We start from the raw sequence: 27,969 nt of genomic DNA, 5'->3' as shown, positions 1-27,969 counted from the left end.
GCGGTTAGGCGCGGTTTGTTGATGATTTGGAGCTGATTGAGTGGATTGTGATTGTGCTGTTGCGATCCAAGGATTTTATATGGTTACTTTGCACAAAAACTTGTTCTACATAATGTATTGTTAGCACAACTTCAAAGAAGTGGAAAAGTATCGATATTCCTTCATTCTATGCAGACAAATATGTAAATATAAAATATACCAAAAGTGTAAACACACACAATTCGTCAGTTTCCCCCGCAGTTTAAAAAAAGGATGGAAAAAGAGGACAAGAATGTCCATGAAATCCAATGGAATCTATCAGACAAGCACTACTCAATGCATGTATTCAATGGATTTTTATTTCTGCAAATTTTCGGCAGTCTGGACTTCGGGGAAAACGGGCAGCTAAGTACACGGAAGAAAATCTGATGCACATGACGAAATTTCATTTCTGCTGACAGGAGTATCGGGAAACCATATTTTGGTACTCAATATGCCTCATAAGAAGGAATTAGTGCCAAAAAAGCTTCCCAATCAAACTTTTTTCATCACCATCCTTTTATCCTATTGTCTCACGTGTTGTTTCTCATGTTTTACTTGTTGTTTTTGTTTTTTTTTTTTCATAACTGGTCGCTTTACCTTTACCTGCCAAGAATTTGATTCAAGAGATTTCTGGAGCGAGTGCGCTTAGGCGCTCTTAATTTCATAGAAACAATTCAAAAGATAGTCTAAGACAATAAATTTCTTCAGGCTACCTCTAGAAGGAAAAGATTGTAATCCGTGATCCTTAATTTTAAAAAAAAAAATCATGAGATGTGGAAAGTCGAGTCCGATGTAATCGGATGATTCCTGTACATGGTTTATTTTTGAGTACAATCTAACTGTATAATAAGTGTACTATAACCGGAAGCTTATTTAAAATAGTTTTATTATTATATACTTCTTTATTTCATTATAGTATAATTTTTGAGATATATTCCGAACAAAGATCTCGGTGTTCGAAAATACATTACGTCAGCCTTGAAATTTATCTTTAATTACGACGCGAAAACCCAGGAGAAGCATACATACTGCTGCGGTTCAACCGGATTCAACAATAAGAATGAGTCTTCTACAATACGACAACGATAAGAACATAGCAGGTGGGAGGGAAAGCATGTCAAGGAGAAGAAAGCGCATGCATTGTGGCAGCGTTGCGTGCTGCTCAGGTTGAAAGTGGCTGGTGGCGACTATGCACTCGTCCAGTATCAATGCTCACTGTCGTTATGGGAGAAGTCGACGCATTTAGGGGTTTAGAGAGACCCTGGACATATTTCTGGTTATAGTTGAGGTGCCAATAGCTTTTCGATACATGACAAACTCGCTTAGGGTAGATTTTTTTGGTGTGGTCTTTTTATTCGTCTCTGAAGAGAATCCTCTCAGTTCTCCTTCTTCTGTCTTCCTCGAAATTAAGCTGTGCTGTATCGAATGAAAATGCAAATTCATCACGACTATTCAGCAAAATGAGCTATGAACTACCGACGAAACCCTTTAATGATTCAGGTGATAAAATAAATCTCTCATAGTTTTTTATTGTTCTATTTCCACGAAATGTTATGATGATTTAGCTTGAATTTATGAATTTCATGCAAATATTTTACTTTAATGTATGAACTTCTACGCTTCTGTATGGAATTCTGCAATTGCACCGAAAGTATGTGTTTGATGGCCTTCCACAACGGGTTACCGAATCGTAGTACGTATGACTGTGAGTGTAGAACTGCGATGGACAGCGGAGGCACTTCCTCTGGAACCGTGCTCCGAGGTGCAAAGTAGCTCGACATTTTTTCACAGTTCCCGATTTTTCCGCCTTCTTGGGAAAAAATCGGAAACTTAACTAGGAGTAAATCATTGTCGAGATTCTCCATTGCCTATTTGTAAGAAACTACAAAAACGATGAGATTAATGTTTATTTTGATGAAATAAGTTTAGAATCACATGAAACCGTAACAATGTATCAGATGTATTTATGCAATTGAAAGGTAATTAACATAATTACTCTTGGAATGTACAAGTAATTTACAGCATTTCCGCAATTTTGTTAATTTGTTTGTCATCGAAATACAATTTGGTAACCTAATACGAAGTCCAAGTAAATAAACATCTATCTTGTACGTGGGCTGCATGAATCTTTAAAAGCAACAGTTTTTCTTCCCTTTTTACTTGTAATAGTATGTCGGGTATATTGTCACGTTATGTAATTAACAACTTGTTTGATTAACGTAAACACCTGTTTGTTGTTTTTGTAATTTTTCACGGAAGCATCAGTTATACTCAAGCAGATCTAATTTGATCCAAACTCATGGATTACTCATTGCCCTGTGTTTGTGTGTTTTTCGTATTCAGGCACGTGCACACACCCTGGCTGATCTCTTTGATTCATGGTGCGGATATGTCTCCGCAACTTTGTAGCTCCAACAAGGAAGTTTCCAAGAGCAATGGTTAGTTTGAAATTGAAATTTTTCTCAAGAATTGGAATTCTTATACGAAAATCATATTTCGTAATGGAGAATTTGTGAACAAATCCAGTGAAATAATCAATACGAAATCAAAACAAATCAAGTTTCCTTGTAATTAACCATAACCATGATATTTTACAAAACAGCCATTTTACATAATTTTTTTTCGATCATAATGCTGTTCAAAGTAATAAAACAAGATCATTTTTCGTATCTAAAAGAGCGAGAGCGAGAGGAATTTCCTATTTTCGATATGGCACTGATATAATCCACTAAACCCCGTTTCTATAATACAGGTGCTTCGGATCTTTTTCTTCTGATGGGCGGGGCTACCGTATCCACGCCACTGTGTCCGTTGCGCTATTGGCCAGCTGAAAGGGGAGGCCCCGCCCCGAACAATCGTCGCTGTTGCTGATTTCGAGGGGAAACAGTCATTCTTGTTGTGCACTATTGATGAAAATAGAGTGGATAGGGATTTTCCTTTTATGACAGGTGTTCCTAATAGTTGGAGAAGGACGTTATCATTGCAACGCAAAATACGTATTATCAAGGAAGAATGAAAATATCTTTGAAAAGTTCGACTTTCAATGATATGAAAATATCTTTGTTTACCGGTCAGTTTCTGGACGACTAAACTGAAGAAAATTGTGCCAAAACAGTTAAAAGAGATGGTGCAGGGCACTATGCTTTCTTTCTCGTTTTTTGTTCTGTGCAGGCGCAGAATGAGTCACAGTCGCATTTCCACACGGTGCTACTTTGTCCACATGTTTTCCAAATGACTTTGTTTTTATTTCCGCTCATTTTCCATACAGACGCAGAATGAATTGCTGTCGCTTTTTCACAGAACGTAACGAGCACGCACATATTTACACATGATTGCATATTCAGACATATATTTATACGTAATTGTACATTTACATTCCCTGCGCCAAGTGAATCATTATGACATAACATCGAAGTAGAACAATGTAAACTACCAGAAATTCATTTTACCACCTGAATCATTAAACGTTTAGATCGATTGCACATAGTGCAATTTGCTGAATAATCGTGATGAATTTGCATTTCCATACGATACAGCACAGTTTCTTTTCAAGAAGGAGAGAAGAAGGAGAACTGAGAGCTTCCACTCCGAAAGCAATGAAAAATCATGTAAACTGCCTGTGTCGATAGTTCCCAGTTCACCTCAGGGAGTTACTCACGTATCAAAAAAATATACGCACCAAGAAATTTGTCCAAGATGCATTCTAACCTAAATGACTGGTGGTACGGCAACATTGAATGATAGTCATAAATCAGTTATACACGATCAGTTATACACGTTGTCAAACGTGTTCAACCTGATGAGCACGCGACGCTGCCGCAACGCACAGGCTTTCGCTGCTTGACCCACACACTTTCCTCTCTCACTGTTTTAATCGTGTTAAATCCGGTTCAACCGGAGCACTACGTATGTATGCATGCTTGTCTGTGTAATTACGTTGTAATGAAGAGTAAAGAGGATCAATGTCATTGCTGACCTACTGTATGTCAGAACATCCAAATCCTTGCAGGTTTTCAACCTCTCAGCAATCTCCATAATCATAATTCTTGGGTTTTCTTCCACTAAGTTGCTCACTATATCGTCATCAATGTCAGAAGGCTGTCCAGAAAGCGGTTGATCTTCTCGAAGTGAAATCTCCATTTTGAAATCTGCTAAACCATTTTTTTTTTGCTGCTTGAAGGGCAGAAACACAATTTGTATAAACGTGCGGGATGTTTTTTTTTCTTTTTCGCGCAGCCTCAACACTTTCCGAAATTTACATGGCATTACACGTAGTAGAAGCAGTGTAGAAGCATTTTCTTCTCCATTTGGAAGAAAAAATTCCTAAAGCGCAAATCGACTTCGGGCGCGTGATTGAAAAACGATTTTGAATCGAAGTGAATCCAATGACTGAACTGATCAATGACACTTTTTTTTTACATTTTTTTCGTTTATGCTCTGATTTTTGAAAGTTTTATTTTGATTGAGCGGGTGTGGCGCAGTCGGTTAGAGGTTTGTTGTAGCCACACGGTCGAGGGTTTGAAGCCGCCCTAGCGTAAACCAAGCCTTTCATCCCTCCGGGGTCGATAAATTGGTACCAGACTTACCTGGAAGGATAAAACACTGACCATCGGCTGGTCCCCGCAAGTCATTGTATAGGCCAACAAGCGTTCCAAAACCTCTGCGATTACAAATTCCAGTAAAACGCGTTGGCGCATCCAAATGGATTGATACGCCAGTGACTTTCAACCTTTTTATTTTGATTTTTATCCGGATCCCTTCTAGAATCAGAACTACCGTAACGTGTTGTTAACAGATATCGAATAGCCAGATAGATTAGGGTTTTCTTTTTTACTTCAACCAATTCCCCTTCGTTGTAATATTTGAATATTGTGGTCTAGTTCACCTCAGTAAGAAGTAATGTGTGGCTGTTGTAATTGGTAATTGAAAGGGTTGGCTTTAACCAATGTCAGCGAAAGTATAGCCACTAATGGACGAAATGTTTTTGTACAACAACCTCATTTTGTGCTAAAGACAAACTACTGCGATAGAAATCTTGAGCTTGTACATTTCTCATTTTCTAAATCATTTCTCAATACCATAATCTTGGGAAAAGTTCATTGCTCCACCTCGATTCATGATCTATTTGTTATCCCAGCTGACTGTTATTCCTTTGCATTCCATTTTTTTTATGCACACATATTGAAGACGGACGAGACAACAGAGAATGAAGCCACAACTCCGAGTCCTCTTAGGAATAAATAACATTAATAGAAAACTAAGAAATGAAGATTAATGATAAATAAGTTGCACTCCGTGTCCGCTCCAAGGGGAGCGGTAGGTTCCTCTTTGGAGCGGACCTGGGATGCGACTTCTTATTATCGGTGGGTAGGACCCGAGGTCGACTGACTGTGTTCGAAAGGGCTGGACTAGCCACCACATGGCGGCCTAGCCCCTCTGAACCATGCGAACTCGCACCCAGGGTCCCGCCCCACAGGCACCGATTCCTCCTTCAGGGCTCTCGTGGTGCCCATATTGCCCATACTCCCACTCTTCGACCTTGCAATGTGGTACAAGTGATTTCATATGCGGTTTTATCCTAATGACGACAATACACGGCATTGATAAAATATACGACATTAAAAAGTGGATCAATGCGAGCCTATCAAGTGCTTCAGTGATGACGTGGTGACGGTCCTCGGCTATTAAGTGGATGATTGATGCCGTTCAAAGCCCAGGGCAGGCAGCCGTGGATGGTCGTAGAAGTGGTTATGCATAATACGGTAGCAGATGGTGGAATGTTGTTGAAGTGTTGGAATGTGGTGGTCGATCAAATACAACGTAAAAGAACGACACCACAAGAGAAAAGAAAACAAAACTGGATTCCGACTGCTCGGCTCTTATATACTGCGGCCTTATATACCCAGCCCTTGAATACTGCGGCAAAGCGCGGAAACGCTACCGTAATACATTGCCGTTGGCAATGTTTCTCGCGCGCCGCTTGGTAAAAGGTCTCAGCTGGCTGAGAAAGTCGTGCCGGGCACGACGTTTGGTCTTGCTCTTTATTTATTTATTTATTTATTTATTTATTTATTTATTTATTTATTCAAACAAATCCGAAACCGCGTAAAAAACATGTGCTGACAACAAAATCGTACTGTCAAAAGGATTAGGTAAAAGGATAAAAGGATAAAGTCACTGTGGTATCATCCCGCTTAGGATGTGCCGCGCATTTTACTGTATTTCGTGATTGTTGTGGTTTTTTTGGAACTCATGTTGGCCAATACAATGAGTTGCGGGGCCACCCGATTGATCAAGTCAGTGTTTTTAGCGACCACGCTACACCCTGCCCTATATTCTTACCTATCTTGTTTTGTCAATAAATTTTGTTCAGAGCAAAAACTAACGATTTTATTATTATTTCGAAAACATTTGGTTCTCGCGCCGGACTCTGTACAATATCACTATACAATGAAAACAAAGTTAAATTTGATATAGAACCAAAGATGTATAAACACATCTCAGAGAGAAGTTCATTTCTAGGTTTTGTACAAAAGGAGGCGCTATGACATTGGAAAAGAATCAGCTCAACGAAGTCATGGCGGATATGCCAAAGGAAAACGAGGACGCTATCCAGAGCAAGACTGGCATATACGTGGTATCTTATGCATGATCGGATTCTCAATTTGTACTTTATATTGTCCTGTTAATGATAGATTCTCGAAACTCTTGGTAAAGGAGCTTTTGGTGCAGTTTTTCGTGTTCGTCGACTTGAAGATAACAAAGAGTTAGCGATGAAATGCGAATCATTCAAGATGAAAAACCAAGTGAGGAATCCATGATGCTTCAATAACTGCTGTGCATCTGAGAGGACAAAATTCTACACAATCAGATTTTAAAACATGAAGCAAAGGTGTTCGATAGCCTTCATCAACTGGATTCACCGCACTTCATCACACTTCAAGATCGCGGAAAAGTATCAGGACGGTTCAATTTTATAGTAATGAAGTTGGTGAGAATTTCAACATTCGACTAAGACTATATTCAAAAGTAGCTAAAATATAGTACTCCATCATTCATTAAATGGATTCTCGAATTCTGAAATTCTTGAAATAGACCGACCCTTCTTCAGCGAATAAGTATGAAAAATGAGACAGCTAAATGAGACAGTGTGTTTTGTTCTCATAAGCAAAAGGAGGTTAGGCCTCATGGACTGCATTCGCGCAAGTCAAACCTCTCTAGTCGACGGCAAGGGTGTAATTCACAAAAATCAGTTTAAAGGCAGCATACCACGATTCTGAGGTGGTGCGGATTTCAGGTGGAGTATCCGTATATGGGGCCTTAGATTATGGAGGAGGGGGTAGTTCCGCTCATCTCTCACTGCATCACTACAAAGAGCCACCTTCAGAATGCTGTTTTGCACGACGCCATCTATTGCAACGCTCTACCACTTGCTCCGCCTCCGCCCTGCGATTCGTCAAAAATCAATTCGGACTGCCCCGATAGGCGGTAAGGGACGGTACGCGTGCAAGGGTGGCACGCTGCAATAGAAGGCATCGTACAAAACAGTATTCAGGGGCCGACTGCTTGCAGTGATTCAGGGAGAGATGAGCGGAGCCACCCCGGTCTCCATAATCTACGACCCCGTATACGGATACTCCACCTGAAATCCGTACCACCCCAGATTCGTGGTATGCTGCCTTTAAAAAACTTCCCACACAACTCGAAAAAAGAAAACAGACCAGTAGTCTCCTGAATACATAGTGGGTATTCTTTTAGCATCGTGGGAACCAAATTGTAACCCGGATAAGAACGATGTTCGGGGGAGCTGGACCCACTACCCATCAGACATAGAGTAGGGCTGAAACCATTTGCAATCGGGTGCAATTTTTCATAAAAAGTTGCGCGCAAGGTGCGACCCTCGTTAGCTCCAAAGGATGGGCGAGGATCCCACCTTACCAATTCTTAATTTCAAATTGTTTTGATCTGATTATTGTTGCCGGGAGTCACATATTTGTCTAAACGCATGCATTTAAATCATTCTGAAGTCCGTCCAAGGCCGCATGTGAGACTTTTGGTAATTGCTACGCTTCCCTTCAATCATGAATAGAGATTTCAAGAATAACACTTCTTGCATGATGAAGGCAACCTCGGAAGCGTAAGTATACGGAGGCTCACATTAGAATACATGCAGTTGTCATGGTCATAAAATAGTTTACACGTCTCATTTACTACAAGTCAAAACTGCTAGTAATCACTGAGTGGTTCTGCTGCAAAATAATTCCAGTCGATTCCAATTTCTGATGTCGTGGCACCAACCCCGTCCAATAGAATCCCTCTCTGCGCTTTCTAGCGCCGGCGCGCAAATTGACGCCGTGGCACCCGTCTCACCTCATTTTACCACTTTTCGGCCCCGGCATACCTATCTAACGTCGTTGGATCCGTCTCATAGCTTCCTGAAATTTCCCTGAACACACACACACACACACGTACAAAAATGAGTCCGTTATTATATAGCATGATGATTATTTGCAGATATGATTTCATTTAATTCTGTTATTCACTGTTACACTCAAGTTGTTATTCCGAATAGGTTGGTAAAAACCTGTGGGATCTACGCGTGGAAATTCCCTGTCACAAATTTTCACTGGTAACATCTATACGTGCGGCTGAACAGACGTTGGCAGGAATCCGAGATCTACACCTTGTAAGAAAAAGCTGCTTTTTTAAAACATCCTCAGATGTACTTTCAAACATAATTAGGAGCATAAAAGATGCTCAAAGCTGTTAGATTTTATTTACTAAGTTATTCGTTTCTTGGAACCTGAGGTATACGAATCTGAGATTCTTCTCTTGCAGTGCGGCTACATTCATCGAGATATTAAACCACCTAACTTTGCAATAGGACGAGAAGAAGATGGGGACCAACACACCATTTATATTCTCGATTTCGGACTGGCACGATGCTACAGGTTGGCCAGCTTCACTCCGTCGTCGTCAACGATGACTATCGTTTTGCCACTTTTTTGTCTGCAAAAAGGATCAATCAATCAGTATCAATTCGAGTTCAGTTCGAGATGAAAACCGATCTAAGATGAGATCAGATCAATGGAATCTCATCACTCGCATCGGTTATTATATCACCACGTTCACCTAAAACCCTCTTTTTAGTGCTGCTCTTTCACTCGCTTATTTCGCTCGCCTTCATTGACCAACAAAAACTGGAAATAATGGGACATTCCGTAAACTCCTTCAGTAACTTTCCGATACTGGAAAAAAAGTAGTGCTGCTCCTCAACAACGCTCCATTTTCGCCTTCTTTTTTAGAGTGGTGGAAACTTGGGCAGTGATGAATAATCTCATTGGTTTCCTGCTAAGGGGTCGTTAGAAATTGATTTTTACACCTATATTCCTACGATACGACTCCAATCTGAACAAATTTAAAGTGTTCGCTTCTCTCATCTTATTTTTTTTCCTGCAATTAACATGGGAAGATTTGCTAGTATGAAATTACGTAATAATCAATGAATTAATCATCATACTGATAATGATAAAGGCTCTACGTCAGAACACTGTTAGCTACTTTTCGAGCAGCCGTCTACACAAGTGTTTCCATTTCTTAAAAACATAAGTGTTTCCATTTTTTGAAAAATGATGTGACAAACTTAAACGAGACGACATGAAATGGTTAGCAACGTCTCATTTATTTCTGACAAATCCGACTGGAATTATTGCGCGGTCCTCGTGCACAAATAAATAGCGCTCGTTCCAACTTTTTCGCCATCGCAGCAAATCCATACTGTAGAGTACTGCTCGGTGATTTCTGCGCCGAGGACCACCGCCGGCCGCCGTGGGATCCATCTCACTCTATTCTACCTCATTCCGAAATCGGCACACCAATTCGACGAAATGAGACCCGCTTACTCTATTTTACCGCTTTCTGGCCACCGGCGTACCGTTCCGAAACTGCCTGACTATCATAGCATGATAGTTAAGCACAACCTAGCTGACAAAACTTTCATTCTCTTTCCACCGGTTTTTGGACAAATTTTATTTTCTGGTAGTAAGCTCACTGTGCACTGTAAATAGTCTTATGAATAGAGGATTTCGGTGCTCCATCAAAGCGGAAAAATATACCACTGGAGTTCAGCAACCAGCGCAAGCCACACTAATTTTTCATTCTCGAAGAAAACGAACTTCCAGAACTTATGAATGTTCTTGTTGAGGAATAATAACGCGCGAGCATAAAAATAAAGGTTTTTTGGTGTATCAAACCGATACAGACGAAATTGTTTTCGTGAATAGATGAGGCATTCATGCAAATGTATTGCATGTGGAGAAATTTGGATAAACCTATAATAACAAATTATTCCCTTATAGCTCAAGTCTCTAGATTAATTCATTTTAGAGGTCCTGGAAAAGATTTGCGATATCAACGTGTTAAAACAGCATTTCGAGGAACTACACGATATGCAAGTATAGATGCTCTGGCGCTGGTGACTAGATTTTTCTTAGGGATAAGCTTAAATATAACGAAATTAATGAAATAATGAAATTATTATCATCCAGTGAAAAGAAAAAGAAAATTTAGAAGGAACAGAGCCGTAAAGATGACGTCGAGTCTTGGTGGTACATGGTAGTGGAGTGGATGGTAGGACAACTGCCATGGCGACATTGTAGGGTACGTTTCTGAAAGAGTGGAAGGAAAATATTGGCTTCATCCATATCACTCATTTAGTAACGAGCACTGTATATTGTCGGGGCAAAACGACGCACAATAGTGCACCGCACTCAAAGGGATCCAGTGGAGCCAGCGGTTGGAATCGAGGTAGAACCGTTGCGATCTGCAGCGATGAGTGGTGCCAGCAGGGGTCCTACCTCAGTCCTGACCTCTCCGCAACTTTGCACCGCCTCGGGAAAGTAAAAGTAGCTACTGCTTACGCACCTTCACCGAGCTTCATCTCGTTTTGATCCGCCTATATGACTACAACGCAGGAAGCGGGCACTACTGCTCATCCTGTCAACGTATCCTATCCCATAGGCGAGTCAAGTTAGTCAAGGCGAGTTAGAAGAGTGTTGCAGTTGCGTAAGCGGCTGCGGTAGAAGCTCCACTCATCTCTCGAGACCGAGTGGAACCGGCGGTGGTCCGATTGCAACCGCCGGCTCCACTGAACCCATCCACATCAGGCTAAGGCGTTCTGATCCGACTTTAAGGTCGATAACGCATTTTCGCTTTTCTGGTTGGCTCTTCGAAGTCCACGTTTGCGTGTCACCCCAATTCAGCGATTTAATCGTTGAATGAATGTGGTTTGTACGCTTTCCCCTCTTTCACTACAGTGAAACACGAGTATCTACGCTTCTAAGCACAAAACAACAACATTTCATCTCTTATTCATTTATTTATTTATCTCTTATGCATCTTATCAAGGTTGCTCTCCAGTCAAAATTCGCATGAACATGTTTACGTTTGTTCATACGGTGTATACGGTTTTAAGTAAATAAACAAACAAACGAACAGACAAACAAACAAACACACATGCGTGAGGAGAACTGATCTGCATCAAAATGATGCTTCCTTATCCCAATATCTTGTAGTTTTTTTTCTGGGAGTTTGTTTTCACATTTAAGGGTAATTCTTAAGGATGGAGCACAGCTTATCCGATATCTCCTAAAATCCCTTTATGTTTCAATTATAAGAGATTTCACGGCTTTCACCTTCCATTCAGCTCTGCCTTCAAAGTGCAGTGGATTTCAGGGAGCTCAAAAGGACATCGTAAGAAAACTGAAGATGGATATACGTGAAAGGCCGATTTTGGAAAGGGTTGGTTTTGAAGCATTTACTGATGTACAGAAGTAAACTCTCCTCTGGGAAAGGTTGAGAGTGGCAACGTGTGCGGGTGATTCCCATTGAAAAACCTTATGTTCAAACTGAAAAAGCACTCAACACTGTATCCTTTCCAGCACCATGTGCAAAAGTTAGAAATTTTCAAAACGGAGACTCTTTCCTTCTTTCTTTTTCTGACTTATCCACCTTTCTGACAAAATCTTATAATCTTCTCGTATGAATCCATGCTTTTTCTCAGATTCTATCATTGTTTGTGTGCTCTCAGGTGCTTTCATTCTTACACACTTGCATATTTATCTACAATCTAGGCGGTTTTCTTCCGCTTAATACACAGCTAATTCAGGTACTTCAAGGTGCCCCAATAGAATATATGGCAAATATCATTCTCTATCTAGATACACTGCAATATAATTCCATACCAGATTATGACCACATCGCAGCACAACTTGAAGCATCCATGCAAGTACGATTTTTCAAGATTGTTACGAAGAGTAGAATATAACATTAGAACGTTTTTTCATTCTTATTTTCTGATCATGAAATAGAAGTGGGACGAAGAAGAGCGAGTATGAGAGGGTGCCTTTAGCTACAAATGAAAACTGCTCGTGATGATATTTTATGTTATGACATAATAAAACATGGCAGGGAAATGTGTTATCTGTTTTCAATTGCAACTGCCATAGAACTCCCTCAATAGAGAGATCACAGCCGGTTAGTTGCGAGGCTACGTGGCTCCTTAGGTGGCGGGTAGGGGGCTGATCGAGGGCCAAAAGCGACCCTGCGCCTACTCTGAGGCGCAGGTGGATTCAGCGGATGGACTCCCTGTTTTTGCTGTGCGAGCATCGGCTCATAATACTTTTGTATCCCGGACGTTGGTCAGGTCAAAACTTGCAATCAAGTGACTGAGATGTGCAAGGGAGGCGGTTTGAAATCGCCTCCAACAGGCTCCGGTAAGCCCCACTTGTTCACTACGAGAGGGCGCAATGTTCTCCCAGAACTCAAAGGCCTGCAACTTGTCCATGGGTTTTAAGTTTATATGCACAACACGGTAATAGAAAAGAGTCTCCTGATTCCGGAGGAAACCCTGGTACGGTAGCACCAAGAAAGAAGCGGTTGCAGGAGTCATGTAGGCTACTGAGACGGAGAAGGACAAAGATGACGATCTGTGCTTACAACACACGTTCGCTTGCATCAGAAGCGACCATTGAAGATCTGATGATGTAAGCTAAGAAGATTAAGCACAAAGTCATCGTAGTGATGACTACATCGTAGCGATCGAGATGAGATGACGCCACCTACTCGCTTAGCGCCGTGTATGATTCAATAACTCAGAATAACTTATCGCGAGCCAAATCTTTTTCCAGCACACACACACACACACACACATACGCACACACGGGGACACTCCCTTACGATCCCCTGCCTTTACGACTCCCGATGGGAAAATCCCATTAAAAGCTTGACCATGGCTTCAGCGTTTGCAAATAGAGAACGTAGGTCAGGGTGTCAATAACGTGCTTTTCGGAAGGGAGCTTCCAGTATTCCATACCACCAACAAGAGAGAAGCACCTCTATTGGATGGAACTTAGTCTTAGGGACCGGGTCGGGCTCGTCAACTCATCCACCGTCTCTTCCTCGCAGGTTCTTCGTACATTACTCACGTTTCATCTCTAACGATAAACGTTTTCAAGAATATAAATCCCCTTTGTAGAGAGAGGTAAGCATTTGTTCTTCCTTCTCGGAAGGTAGAATGCCGATAGCTCGTGAGTTACCCAATGACCGGATTTCTACACTTTGCCAGTGTTTGTTGGGGCGTGTAACAGAGGAATGGTGAAAACCGGGCGCATTTGCTAATATCCTTGTGGTGGCATATGAGTGCGCTTTTGTAACGTCCTGTAGCTAATCGATATCACTCTCCACAACTCCTACGCTCAAAATCATCCAGCAAATGGTCAGAAGTCTTGAATTTGAAGAATCATGTTCTACATAGTTCTTTTGAGAGATGACACCTCTTTAGTATGCTTCTACTACGTTGACCTGGGCTTCGTTTCGTTCCAAGCCAGAATTGGCAGAAAAGTAGGGTGTGACAAAGACGAAACTGCTTGGGTTGTTAATTAACTAAACTGATGTGTGGCAGTGATGTGAAAACTCAAATGGTGCACTTCCCGTACTCGGTAAACCATAACACACATGAACATCTGCGAGAAATACCAGGTCATCAACAATAAGAAAACACTTATGTGACAACCTTAGAGATATTCATAACACATCAGCTCACTGGAAAACACCCTGTCAACTATTTCCTCTACCGCAACTGTATTAAAACTGCCGCTAGATGTATTTCAGGCATATAATTTAAATTATGCTGATCCACCTGACTGGGATTTGATGGTTACCTATCTGGGGCCGCGATATGTGAAGAATGCGTCATACAAAATGTAACGTGAGTTTTTTCTTTTCAACCTTCTGGGTTCTTATGGGATTTATGTCCATTTGCAACCACTTTCAGGGAACCGAAAGCATTTTTCACATATTCTTTTCATTTCAGGATTGTTACTAAACCTGAGGATAATTACAAAGATCTTAATCTTATTCACGAAAGTTTAATGAACTGTCAAACACCAAATAAATATTCATTAATTTTTTTCGAACACTCCCTTCCTTGAATCACGAAACAATTAAAATAAGTGCAACAACAAGAACGTTGCAACCGCTTCATACCTGTGGCTACTGTGTGCGTTGCTTTTCACCTCTATGACTCCTCCGTGTATCTGTTTCGTTGCATGTTTGCCTCAGGTTGGCATTATGCCTTCCTCAGAAAGTGGAAACAAGAATGAAACTGGCTGTTTAAATAGTAGCCAACAGTTTACATGATCTGAAGTGAAACGTTGTATTCAACGAGGAAGACTCATACTTCGAGAAATGCTCTCAATTCGCGTCTATATTATATTGGTATCGAAGGAGTGTTTGGAAGTGACCCGTTTAGAAAGAACACTACGTAATCTTTCGCATTTATTTGTTATTTAAAAAAAGGAAGAAAGCGTTGTTTGAATAACACAAATCTAATTTCACAGAAAGTACTACTATTAATTTTCATTGATCAGTGAAGGGGAGCGAATCGAACACCATAGAAAGTCTGAAGTCCGGCTTTAGCTGGACATTAGCCGGATAATAAATAAATGGAACAAATAAATAAATAGTCAGTAACTTTTGTATCAATCTCAGTATCGAAAGAAGGGCCGAGTTGCACAATCACAACAAACTTATCAAGAACATAGTAAATCTGGTTTCTAAATAAGTGGCGTTACAAAGGAAGGAATATGTAGATGAGGACTCAAGAAAGGTGAAAACATGCGAGCCAACGAAGGTAACAGCGATTTTCATTGGTTTTTTGGAAAACATTGTTATTACGCTGATTTGTTTTTAGAAGAAATCAATATTAACTACGTGAAATAAACTATGTGAGTGGGTGACTAGAGACTTAGGGATTATATCACCCTAATTGAACAGACCAAAGGCGGTGGTTCAGTGGAATGTGTTTATTATATGAATACCAGGCTGAATGTCCGGCTAAAGCCGGACTTCAGACGTTCGGTGGTTTCAGCTTCGCTCCCCTTCACTGATCAATGAAAGTTAATAGTAGTGGTGTTTTCTGTAAAATTAGATTTGTGTTTTTTTTTAAACAAAGCTTCCCTTCTCTTCTTTATATTATAAATTAAGGCTAAAGATCACGGAGTTTTCCTTCTAAACGCGTCATTTCTACCTTGATCACCTTGATCACCTTGACTCCCGTTGATCTTCGACCTGGTCGAGCGGGCGCCAGTAATTCTTCCATTTGTCCCGATTGCGTGCCAGAGTAGCCCAGTGGTTCCTCCTTTCGCGTGGGACACGAAGAGCATCATATTTTTCTTTCAAGGACTTCGTGAAGAAATCTGGCCATCGGGTCGGCGGTCTTCCTGTAGTGCGCTTAATATCGCGGGGAACCCAGTCGCTCACGGCTCTGGTCCAACGGTTGTCATCAAAGCGCATCACGTGTCCGGCCCACCTTATTTTACTTTCCTTGGCAAACGCGGCGGCGTCTTTAATCTTCGATCGCTGACGTAGGAGGGAACTTCGAATCCCGTCCCTCACTTGCGTGAAACGGGATACTCCTAGCATCACTCTCTCAATTGCGCGTTCAATGACGCTCACCGCGTTTTCTTCCTGCTTGCGAAATGCCCAGGTTTCCGAAGCATAGGTCAAAGCAGGAAGTACGGTGGTGTTGAAGAAGTGAGCACGGAGCCGGGTGTTCCTGGTCTTCTTCACTACATCCTCGATGCTCTTGTACGCTCCCCAAGCCGCTCGTCTCCTCCTGCCCAGCTCGGGGGTCAGGTCGTTCATCATGTTCAGTTCCCGACCCAGATAAACGTAGCTGGTGCATTCGGATATGTTCGTTCCGTTGAGCGTGAATGGGGCATCCGAGACCCATCCGTTCCGCATGAACATCGTCTTTTGTAGATTCAGCTGAAGACCGATGCATCCACATGTTTCGTCGAATTCGGTCAGCATTCGTTCCGCTTGGCTGATGCTAGGTGTTACCAGTACGATGTCATCAGCAAAGCGCAAATGGTGTAGCTGCCGACCATCAACCTTCACTCCCATGTCGTCCCATTCCAACTTTCGCATTGCGTTCTCGAGGGTGGCTGTGAATATTTTGGGTGAAATTGTATCACCCTGTCGGACCCCCCTCTTCACGTCAATGATGATGTTCTTGTAGAATGGCGAAATTCCGGTCGTGAAGTTACTGTACAACTCTCGAAGTACCTTAATATACTGAGTAGGGACGCCTTGGTTGTCCAAGGCTTCCACGACCGCTTCCGTCTCAACCGAGTCGAAAGCCTTCTTTAAGTCGATGAAGGTGAGACAGAGCGGCATCTTGTACTCTCGTGATACCTCGATGAGTTTCGAAACAGTGTGAATGTGGTCAATCGTGCTGAATCCTTTTCGAAACCCTGCTTGCTCGCATGGCTGTCCTTCATCCAAGACTTTTTCAATCCTATTAAGGATTACTCTTGTAAAGAGCTTGTAGATGACGGACAGTAGGCAGATTGGGCGATAGTTGCCGATGTCATGTGGATCTCCTTTTTTATACAACAACACGGTCTTGCTGGTCTTCCACTGTTTAGGAACCTTGCATTCCGACAGATAACGTGTAAAGAGCCTCGCCAGGGTGTTGATGAGTACTGGCGGAAGGCTCTTCAGGTGTTCTGGTCTTATTCTGTCGGGACCGGGTGCCGTACGATTTCTTACCGACATGATAGCATGTCGTATTTCGGACGGGAGAACCTCTGGAATGACTTGTCCATCTTCCCTCAGATGGTGAGGAGGCAAGTGGACATGGCTGTCGAAGAGATCAGAGTAGAAGTCGTAGATGATTTTCTCCATCCCCCTTCTCGATGCAATGGCTGTTCCCTTTGGGTTCCGGAGAGCAGTCATCCTCGTCTTGCGACTGGCGAAGTCTCGACGGGCATAGCGGATGCTTTTCCCCGCCTCTGCAGCTTCAGCCAGCACTTCTGCTCTTCTCTCTTTAAGGTCTTCCTTTATCGCCTCTCGGCAAAGCCTTGCGAGCTCGGACGTGAGTTCTTGGTTCCCTGCGGCTCGTGCTGCTCCACGCTGGCGTATCAGCTCAAGAGTTTCAAGAGACAGGCGCCTCCTGGTGGTTTTAAAACTCTCAGCCTTCTTCGCGCAGTCGTGAAGGTGTTCGACAAGCCGGTCATATTCCTCGTCGATGTTGTCCATTGCAGAATCTTCCCAAAAGCCGGCCAGCGTAGCGAAGAGATCCCAGTTGATGGTAGTCCTGGGATTTCTCTCTCTGAACTTGGCGGCTTTCTCTGCTCTCCTTGTGAAGGAAAATCTTCCTCGGAGGAGGCGATGGTCCGATCCCGTATAGAACTTTGGTACAACACCGACGTCCGTCAGGCAGAACCTTTTATTGACGATGATGTGGTCTATTTCATTACGGTACCCTCCACCGGGTGACTCCCACGTCCAGCGTAAAGAAGAGGGCTTCTGAAATTGCGAGTTCCCATGGATGGTCTTAGTCGTCATGATGAACTCGGCGAGCCTCTCTCCCTGGTCATTCCATTGTAGGCCGTGGGTCCCGATGTGAAGTTCCTCCGGCGTTCTTCTTGGGCCAACCTTAGCGTTGAAATCGCCAACTATGACCTTGTAGAAGGCATGATCTTCTTGGTAGAACTTCTCCAGGTCCATATAGAAAGCTTCGGCTTCTTCTTCTTCGTAGCTTGATGTTGGAGCGTAAACGACGAAGATAGTCAAAGCTGGTATTGGGCCACATCTTCTCATCCGCAGACGTCCGATTCGGGTCGTAAGTTGTTCAAAAGAGTCGATGTTCTTTGCCATACTCGTGTTGACGAGGACGCCAACTCCACCAACACCTCTACTGTCGCATGTTCCTAAGAACAGTTCTTCTCCAGTTTCATATACGGCGTTGAGAGGGTGACGTCGTCTCGTCTCGGTCAGTCCGATGACGTAGTACTTGATCTTCTTGGCTTGCATCATCAGATCTTCGATGGCCGCTTCCGATGCAAGCGTACGTGCGTTATAAGTACAGATCGCCATCCTAGTCCTTTTCCGTTTTGGTAGTCTACATGACTCCTGCAACCCCGTCCTACCTGGCGCTACCGTACCAGGCTTTCCTCCGGAATCAGGAGACTCTTTTCTATTACTGTGTTTTGCTTAAAAATTTTAAAACCCATGGGCAGGTTGCAAGCCTCTAGTCCCATGAGTTTCTGGGAGAACTTTCGTTCTCCCGGTGTGGACATGTGGAGCTTATTTGTTGGAGGCGACTCCAAACCGCCTCCCTTGCACCTCCCAGTCACTTGATTGCAGGCTTTTGGCCGGACCGACGTGCGGGATACAAGGATGTCATGAGTCAGTCCTGGCTCAGCAGAAAACAGGGAGTCCATCCCCTGAATCCACCTGCGTCTCTGGGCAAGCGCAAGGTCGCTTTTGGTCCGCGATTAGCCCCCTATCCGCCACCCGGGGACGCGCCACGTAGCCTCGCGACTAACCGGCTGTGATCCCTCTACTGAGGGAGATCCGTGGTCATTTCTACATTTGTCATTTCTACATTTGGAGAATATTCGACCATCAGCTACAAACACTCCTTCGATGACAGAATAATGTAGATACTATTTGAAAGCATTACTCGAAGTATGGGTATTTCCCTCACTAGTTATCACAGAATGATGTTTTAACATAAAATGACGTGAAAGACATCATCCTACTGATAAAGATAACGTTCCACGTCAGATCACGTAAACATCTTGCTACTATTTAAGCAGCCGTTTGCGTGCGTGTTTCCACTTTCTGAGAACGGTATGCTACCAACTTGAAGCGAACGAAGAAGGAAATATGCACACGGAGGAGTCATAAAGGTGAAGAGCAAAGCGCCCAGTGGTCACAGCTATGAAACGGCTGTAACCATTTATCTTTTACGTCATGCACATTGAGTTGTTGCGCATCAATGACCGAATGATTGAGTTATTGCGCATCAATGACCGGGTCCACCGACGCCGGTGGACCCGTCGCATCCCCTTCCATAGGTATCTGGCGCCGGCGCACCAATCTGACGCCGTTGGACCCGTCGCACCTCCTTCTATAGGTATCTGACGCTGTTGGACCCGTCGCACCCCCTTCTATAGGTTTCTGGCGCCGGTGGACCCGTCGCACCCCCTTCTATAGGTATCTGGCGCCGGTGGACCCGTCGCACCCTCTCTGTAGGTATCTGGCGCCGGCGCACCAATCTGACGTCGGTGGACCCGTCGCACCCTATTTTATAGCTTTCTAGCGTCGAGGCACCAACTCGACGCCGGTGGACACGTCATACCCCTTTTTTGAATTTCGTGAGACACACACACACAACACACACGTGACAGAATAAGCCCGTTATTATATACCATGATAGGTGAGCAACAGTTGCCAGCAATATGATCGAATGAAGCGTTGTCTGCCCTTGGACGGTACAAGTCGTTGTGTGCGCAAATAACCATAACAGCGAACGGTACTTTATACGCTCCTTATCTATCGTCTGGGTCGATGATACCAGAGACGTTAACTATTTACGGAATCATCATGAGAAAAGGATCCAATTCTTTTATTTTTTCCATTTATTCTCATTCTAACATTTATCCATTTCACTTGTTCTCTTACTATTTACTTCTTTTGAGTACGTGTTCCTCAATATTGCAGAGATCTGAGACGTAGATTTTTGTCTTATAACGAAATACAATAGATTTTATTCCAAGACCGAATTCTGTCCTTCACGTTTTGTGGTCATTTCTTAATAAATCCAATGGATTTATGAGATTCTCTTTATTATCATTAATAAGAAATGACCACAAAACGTGAAGGACACAATTCTGTCTTGGAATAAAATCTATTGTAAATCGTTGTAAGACAAAAATCTACATCTCATATCTCTGCAATATTGAGGAACACGTACTCAAAAGAAGCAAGTAGTAAGAAAACAAGTGAAATGAATAAATATTAGAATGAGAATAAATGGAAAAAGTAATAAAAGAGTTGAGTCCTTTTTTCATGATGATTCCGTAAATAGTTAACGTCTCTGGATTCCACGTAGTTCACATTGATTTCTTTGAAAAGAAAAATCAGCGCAATAACAGTGTTCTCCAAAAAAAAGAAGTGAATAGGACTAAGTAAGAAGAAGCGCTGACCAAATATGCATCCCTATAGGAAGTTCACATTAAAGGCAGTGTATGACGACGTGAGAATCACTTTAGTTCCCACGGCTTCCCTATGTTAGCACGTTAGCTTCTGAGCACACTTTCTCTTTCCTCTCAGCAGTCTATTCATCTGCCTAATTTGAATATCCTGGTGAAAAGACATTATTGATTTTCGATCACTCGCTCTGTGCTGTGGATTTCGCATCACCGTCAAAATCGTGATACGCTGCCATCAAGTCATGATGTTTATAATCGATTATTGTTTACAGTTATCTAGGAACTAAACCAACCTAACTATTCGGAGGTTCAAGTTCCTAGTATAGGTTTCACACTTGCACCTTCTAGGCCAATTCAGAAAAAAAAAACATTGGAAGTGAAATTATCCACTTTTCTGATTTTTCTTTTCTGCGTCGCTTTTTGTGTTCGAGAACATAAGTGTTTAGAAGACAATAGCAGCGATGGCAGCACCGTCCTCACCAGAGTGCCCTTAGTGCAGCCAACCTTTCCGATTATACTAGTCGCTGCTGCTTCATTTCCCGCCCACTTGTTCGACGTGACGTCGATCGATAGTTAGGAAAGTCCATGGCTATAGTTGACGTCATCAGTCGTAAGCAGTCTGGAGTAAGTCACGTACATGATAAAACATGTTACTCACATGATAAAACGAGTATTCAATCTCGCCGTGGGAGCCCAGCGAGACTGAATACTCGTTTTATCATGTACGTAACATATTCATAAACCAGTAATGACATGTTTTAAACAAGTATAAACAAGGCTACTTTTGTCCAATATGTCTCCCTTCAAAATTCGCTGTCATTGTCGTCCTTGCATCCTTGTCATTCCAATCTTCTGCATCGTACTTCGTTCCTCAATCTTGTTATAATTAAATGCAGTATAAGAAGAAATTGACGAACCAGAACTATATAATGTCTAGAAGAGATCCCAACATCGTCGATACCTTTAAACGCATCATCTGTTACAGTACTGAGTAGATGATTATGCCCATACAACGTATGGTTGGGAACAATTATGATTTTTAGTGGAAGCTCAATTGCATGAGTGACGTCTGAGGTGCGATCATTTTCAGTAAATCGCGAGATATTCCGATTTTAGCATTAGCATATTCCAGTGCTACTGGCCAAATGCACCACATATCATGCTATCCAGTTTATGGTGCAATTTGGCGTAGCTAGTTACGTTTGAAGCGAAAATGTGTGGAAACTTCCGGAGCAGGCTTTTTTTCAACCGCAGCCGATTCTGGAAGTACAGACTGGAGAAAACGAAGTGAAGCTTGGAGCCAGTCCAGTCGCTCAGGCATTACATCGGCACGGTCGAGCTGGCGGCTGCGATCAAGCTAGGACCCCTACGCATCCCTGTAGTCGAACTGCAAATGTAAAACACCGAACGCGTGAGTATGCGCTTGCTGAACCGTACCAGTCTTCACGTGTTTTCCAGTCGTAGGGTGGAGCTAACCGAGGGTCCCACAGCTCTGACTGCTATCGCTGCTACCGAATTTTCCTACTCAGCATCCTAGAATACAGAGATCTTACCTTTTTGACCGCTGGCATATTTTTTGGATCGGTTCTGAACTCGCGTATTCACGATTCGGATGAAGTGTAGTTGGGAGGGGAAGACGACGAGGACACTCAATCGCACTCCTATTTCTGGAAGTAAATAACCAAGTCAGTGGGGGCTCTAAGGTGCAAGCATGAGTCTTAGACTACCAGTGACATGTAAGCTGAAGTTACTGAGAGAAAGAAAGAAAAAAGGAGGATAAAGCACCCAGAAGCAGTAGAGTGCCCCCCACTTCCAACTACATTTCCCCTAACGATACTTAACATTACTAGTAGCAATGCTCGTAATATTGTTGATGCTGTGTTGTTTGTTGTTTGCTGATGCTTCTGATATGGTCAGGTCAAAACGAGTAAAAGTTCGTTGCACTGGCGTAAGCGGCTGAAACAGTCCGGTGGAGTGCACCGGTTAGGATCATTGCTCGAAGGGTATCATTGGTTGCACCACTCATCGCTGCAGTACGTGATGGTCCCACCTGGATCCACACCGGCAGTTCCACCGTGCCTTCCGTACACGGCCGCTTACGCAGCTGCACCGAGCTTTATGCTGTATTTACTCGATCATAGTAGATGCTTGTTTCCTTCCCCTCGATTCCTACGTATCTGGGATCTGAAAATTTTAGGACTAGTCTAAGTCCATCTGTGCTCTAGAGATGAGTTTTTTGTTAGATTATAGTGTGGAGAGACAGGAAAGTGCTTGGATAATGACATTAAATAATGATTATTGCCATTAAATGATGATTTAAGGTCCATTTTCATTCTAGGCTTATTGTCGAAAGTCAAAACAACGGTGGATAGACTGAAAAATGGAACATAATGATAAATCAGTCGTTACCACTGATCGAAACTTCGTTAGGGTCTAGAAAAATATTAAAATATTGGAATTTATTATTCTTATTTAAAAGACATCCGACTAGAACTTTTTAACGTTTGGAATTTGTATTTCTCAATGAACAAAGATTCTGCGTTTGCTTTCAGTAGCCTTTCCTACTCAGGACTCAAGAATTTAATGGAGGGCAGGCTTTTTTTATTTCTCTTCCAGCATCTTTTCTAGCGTCCATTTTCATTTCAATCAACTTCAATTTCAGTCAATTTTCAATTCAGTTTTATTTTAAAGAACTTTTCTTCCTTTTCTTAACTTCGACCACTCTGATGTGTATTGGTGATCTGTGGTACGTAAGAGCAGGTCGTGAAGATCTGGCAGCCCGATGACTCTATGTATTGATCGTACTCAGCAAATATTTGAGTAATGCTATCATTCGGTCATTTCGCTAGGCTGACCCTGTCTGCACCAGCAATTTGATGGCAGTTTTTGATTTCTTCGGTAAAAACGTCCTCATTAATAATTACACGAAGCACTCCAGCCTTTTATGTATTTTCTCATGTCTCCTTTTCTCATATGTTGAAAATTGGTGGAACACTACTGTGAGGAAGAGCATTTAATTATGTAAGCGCTGTAGCCTTACATAAATACACTTCCAACGCTGCTTGGATTGTGATTAGCCTGAAATGGATGAGCTATTTTGAAATTACCGCCAAAAGTGCACGGAAGCATTTGTGCCGCGAATTTTTCGCAACTTGAATTATTGCATATTTTAGTGTTTTTCTTTAACATTATGTAGTTTTCTCTCTACCTTTCGGTATCGTTAGCATTTTTGAACATGTACGTTAGAATTACATTCCCTAATGCGATAAACTTGTTGTTCTTCTTTGAATTAACTGTTTCAGCAAGGTGGTATGTAATTTTTTTTGTGAAAAGAAGTTATCCAGTTGTTCCGCCTTTAAAAGATCCATTTTTGTGTGATCTTCGTGAGTGTTGATGTTTTCCTCTTGTATTCCATTGTTTTCTTCAATAACCTTCCAAAATTGTTTTCATGCTTCAGAAATTTTATCCACACTGTAGAATTCTTCATTTAGGGAGAAGTGACAGATTCTGCTCAATGGACTATTTACTAGATCGCTACTTTTTTGCCAATTTGCCCTTCGACGTCACGCCTGAAGCTAGAAAGGGAATTGGACAGAAGGCGTTAACTGTTGTTCAGGCAAGTTTCAATGAAAATTCAATGTCCTCTCCAACTTGGCAGTCTTTTTTTGTGTTTCTCTTGTCCTCTAAAGATGAATAATCTTTTCGAGAGATTGTAGATGAAAGCTGTGTGGTAATACCGTTCTTGTTCGGTTTTTTCTTTGATTTTTTCTTTCTTATGTGATTTTTAACGGCATATTTTCAATTTCGATTTGCAGTGGGCGGATTGGTTCTGTAAGTATGAAAGTCCTGTGAAGTTATTGGGAAATAACCCTTATTTCCTTGTTGCTGAACTTCTTTACGTGTTCTTCTGTGCTTTAACGTTTGCACATGGTGAGTTTCCTTTTGTTAGATAGTTTTATTTTCTCTGACATCGTTGTTTTATTTTGTGATTGTTCTTAGCATATCGTCATGGTGGTCGTTTTCTTTATACATGGATAGCGGCAACAATATATGCGTTCAATATTGAAAGTCTTGGTCTGTCGGTCTCTGATTTGAATCTAGCCTGGCATGCCCAGGTATGAAACTCCTTTTTTCATTCCTTACTTCTAGTAGTAATGGTGGAGCATCGTTTCAGGGGGTTCTCAGCTTTTTTGGCATGCGAATTCCACTGTACTGTTTGTTTGGTTTCCACCATTTGTTTGTGTACACGTCTTATGTCCTTGTATGCAGGTAATTAGTTTTTTTTTTCAACGATTTCAAAAAGCTTATTAATAGATGTTAGACAGTAGGCCGTGTTAGATGTTAGATTCCTTTAAGAATGCGTTTACCGTGGTGGGCTGAGGGACCAGCTGCCGGCCTTAGTGCTGTGATGCTCCTTCTTCCATTCCGTATATTAGGAACTAAGATGCTATGGTGGACTTGGCATGATACTGATCCAACCATTAAGGAGAGGTTTGTATTATTACTAATTGGAATCAAGTGTTTTCGAGGCGATAATGAAATAGTTAGTTTTCACTTTAAAATTTATCAGGAGAACAACATATGTAAGAACATAGCATTTCATAATAATCAAGTTATGAAAGGAAAATTATGAATCATCGGACGCTCTCACCGTTCACTGGAGCACGCAGTGTACGTTGAGGGCCTAGCGTTTTTTTTTACTATTATTATTATTTATTACTGAGCCTCCTTTTCGGAGACTATAGAACGAGGCCCTATAATTTCAGAAGTGAAATGCTAGGAGCCAAGGGATCGATTGTGACATGTCGTCCCCTCTCTTTTTAGTTTTCGCGTACTAGCCGTTCACAAAAATCATAGTTCTCCGGCATCAAAGGCACGTTAGTTAGAGGAGATCGACTAATTCAGAATGTTCTGGGTCCCATGGACATCGCTCTACTTTTATGCTGCAACTGTTTGCTCATTTGTTTGGCTTCTTCGTTTTTCACGATTTCTGCTCCTGGAAAGAGAATACGATTGGATGAAGTATGCAAATTTTTCATAAGCTCATAGTTTTTTTCTTCTTTTTGAATTGAAGATGACCGTTGCAGGTTCCCCAGAGAAATTATATGCTCATTTTTGGCTGGCGTGCTCTCGTTCTGGCTTGGAACCTTTCAATTTTCGCTTCTGTACTATCCGTTGCATGATTTCTTTGGTGTAAGTTTTTTCCGGTATACTTGTACTAGAATTGTTGTGTTCGTTTGATTTTGTTCCCGAAACACATGCAATGGTGGTAGATTATACTTAGGTGCACTCCGAAATTGCCACGATATTGTTCTTGGCCTTCTATACTTTGCTAGTGTTTGTAGCTGATAGGAATAACGTAGACTCTGATGCCAGAAGGGGTTCGTTTCCCTTCCTTTGTTGCAGTAAAGCCTAGTTTTGATCCTTTTTTTTTGTGAATACCCAAGATTTCGACAACTTCTCAGGTTCTCGCTACTGGTTCGACGAGTTGTCATGCGCCATCACGCTGCAGTACATATTCTTAATGGTATTAGTGATCATTGCTGATCCAGCTAATATAGTTAGCGAGGTAATTTTCGAGCAAGTATTACAATGATTTTAGGTTGTTGTTTTGAGTTTGTAATTATCTATATTTCAGAATAGTAGTTTTAATACTCATGCGAATTTTTATGGAAATTTTACTACCACCACTAAGTTGTTTAGGGTCTTCATCAAGCCATTGGGCCCTGTAAAGAAATGGAAAGTGTCCACACTCCTGCTGGATCAGTAAGCTATCTTCTTTTTGTTTGTTGATAGAAATATAGAGTTCAAGGTAGTTCAGGTACTTCAAAGAGAGAAATACCTCTGCGCGACCAAGTACGACGAGAAATACTTCGATTTCCATTGTGTTCCCAATGGTATCCCGAAGCAGGCAAGGGCTTCTATGTTAATGCGGTATATAAGAGTTTCTAAGATTTTCTTCCGTGAAACTTTAGCAGGATGATGGATCTGGTGTAATGCTCCCTCTTGAATATTACCCTGTTTGCGGAACAGACTTCAAAAATAGAGCCGAGTATGTTACGGTGATCTGGTGAGAGAGTCTCTTTTTTCATTTTCGTCTTATTACTTATTTTGAATTTGATTTGTTATTAGTTGTTATTGTATTTTGTTCAGGTCGTGTTGCATTCTTTTCGGTATATTCTTCTATCAAGTGGCTGCATGTTCTGGATCAACTCCAGTAGATCCTATAAAAGTACGTTGTTCTCTGATCAATTTATTATTTTAATTGAAGACATAACTGGGATTTTGTGCTATGCTATAGGTTCGCCGTCGTGCTGCTCGACAAACTTCAGCGATTTCGCCAGAGAAGAATACGGTGACTGTACAAACCTCACCAAAATCGAACAAAGATCTCCAGTTCCGTGAACCGTTGATCTCGACAAAGGTCAAGAAAACTCAATGACTTTTGTTTGTTTCTATAAATTTTTAAATAAAGTAAAACCAGTGTCTTGAGCTAGTTCTAAAATTTGCATTAATCTTCGATTCTCCTATAGAACTTGGATGTGGTCAAGATATCCTATTGAAGGCAGCTTCTTCTGAAGGATGTATGTAATATCAGGATTTTCGATAGGAGATTTCGTAAATACTTACATGAGTCACGTCCCCGCATGTTTGGAGAAGTTTAAAATTCAAGATTTCAGATTTTCATTCATTTACATTTGAATTCTTTATATTCTTGGACAGAACACTTATGTCAGGTTTAATTTTCAAAAAATAGAAAAGAATGATAATAAATATAAAGTCTTGTTAGTTATAACTGAACTACAATTATTTCCTATCCTAAAAGGATTTGTACTTTATGATCAATGTAAACCATAGGATATTATGTTAATATTTCGTACACTAATGCTCAGGCAGTCCTAGCAACGTGCGCTCAAAGACTATGTTTATCTTTTGTTACTATCCTTCAATGCATGTAATATCCTATCCCTGCCCTGCATGCTGCTTCCTTTTTCAGAACGATTCACTGACGACACCGTTCGTGCCTCGGGAGATCTTAAAGGAAACTGAAGTACAGGAGGAAGAAAATTTAAACACAACGAAAAAGATTTCACATCGGCGTAAACGCGAAGGGATCCCATCGACGACTCGTGTTCTACGTTCGCGTAGCTACCAAGTCAGTTAGAGGAAGAAGGTATGGGACTAAAAATGCAATATGTAAGGAATAATTCATCATTTTTGGGACCAAATTTTAAAAAGGATTATATTTTGAGCTTGTTCCTGTTTTGATGTACTTAATTTGAAGAATAATGCTGCTTAATGTCAGCAATGCTGCAGATTTTCAATCTTCTTTAATACAAGATCTATTGCAGAGCAATGGATCTCTTGAATGTGCTATAAGTAG

General features: G+C 41.7%; 3 protein-coding genes across 4 annotated transcripts; 2 read left to right on the top strand and 1 right to left on the bottom strand.

Annotated features, from left to right (window-relative positions):
• Nucleotides 1-6,565: 6,565 nt before the first annotated feature.
• RB195_004598 (uncharacterized protein) lies at nt 6,566-14,286 on the top strand (the record flags this gene model as incomplete). Its single annotated transcript, XM_064182517.1, has 10 exons — nt 6,566-6,658; nt 6,717-6,827; nt 6,893-7,012; nt 8,594-8,707; nt 8,860-8,972; nt 10,408-10,495; nt 10,591-10,680; nt 11,755-11,820; nt 12,188-12,307; nt 14,191-14,286. The coding sequence occupies 10 exons, from the start codon at nt 6,566-6,568 to the stop codon at nt 14,284-14,286; spliced, it is 1,011 nt and encodes a 336-aa protein (XP_064033784.1).
• A 1,335-nt stretch (nt 14,287-15,621) lies between these two features.
• Nucleotides 15,622-18,462, bottom strand: RB195_004597 (uncharacterized protein; the record flags this gene model as incomplete). Its single annotated transcript, XM_064182516.1, has 1 exon — nt 15,622-18,462. One exon carries the CDS (start codon nt 18,460-18,462, stop codon nt 15,622-15,624), a length of 2,841 nt encoding a protein of 946 aa, XP_064033783.1.
• A 4,163-nt stretch (nt 18,463-22,625) lies between these two features.
• On the top strand, nt 22,626-27,750 carry RB195_004596 (uncharacterized protein; the record flags this gene model as incomplete). Of its 2 annotated transcripts, none has more annotated exons than XM_064182515.1 (17): nt 22,626-22,725; nt 23,888-23,968; nt 24,077-24,201; nt 24,401-24,515; nt 24,585-24,700; nt 24,760-24,854; nt 24,942-25,076; nt 25,491-25,607; nt 25,673-25,778; nt 25,870-25,966; nt 26,051-26,154; nt 26,289-26,351; nt 26,407-26,496; nt 26,561-26,655; nt 26,739-26,817; nt 26,887-27,009; nt 27,583-27,750. In XM_064182515.1, 17 exons carry the CDS (start codon nt 22,626-22,628, stop codon nt 27,748-27,750), a joined length of 1,809 nt encoding a protein of 602 aa, XP_064033781.1. The 2 variants fall into 2 exon arrangements, with proteins under 2 accessions (XP_064033781.1, XP_064033782.1); XM_064182514.1 differs by lacking the exon at nt 22,626-22,725 and adding an exon at nt 23,109-23,175.
• Nucleotides 27,751-27,969: the final 219 nt, after the last annotated feature.

The sequence above is a fragment of the Necator americanus genome, chromosome I (assembly GCF_031761385.1).
Source record: "Necator americanus strain Aroian chromosome I, whole genome shotgun sequence".
Lineage (NCBI taxonomy): Eukaryota > Metazoa > Nematoda > Chromadorea > Rhabditida > Ancylostomatidae > Necator > Necator americanus.
The sequence above is the reverse complement of the archived record's forward strand: the minus strand, read 5'-3'. Positions and strand labels throughout refer to the sequence as shown.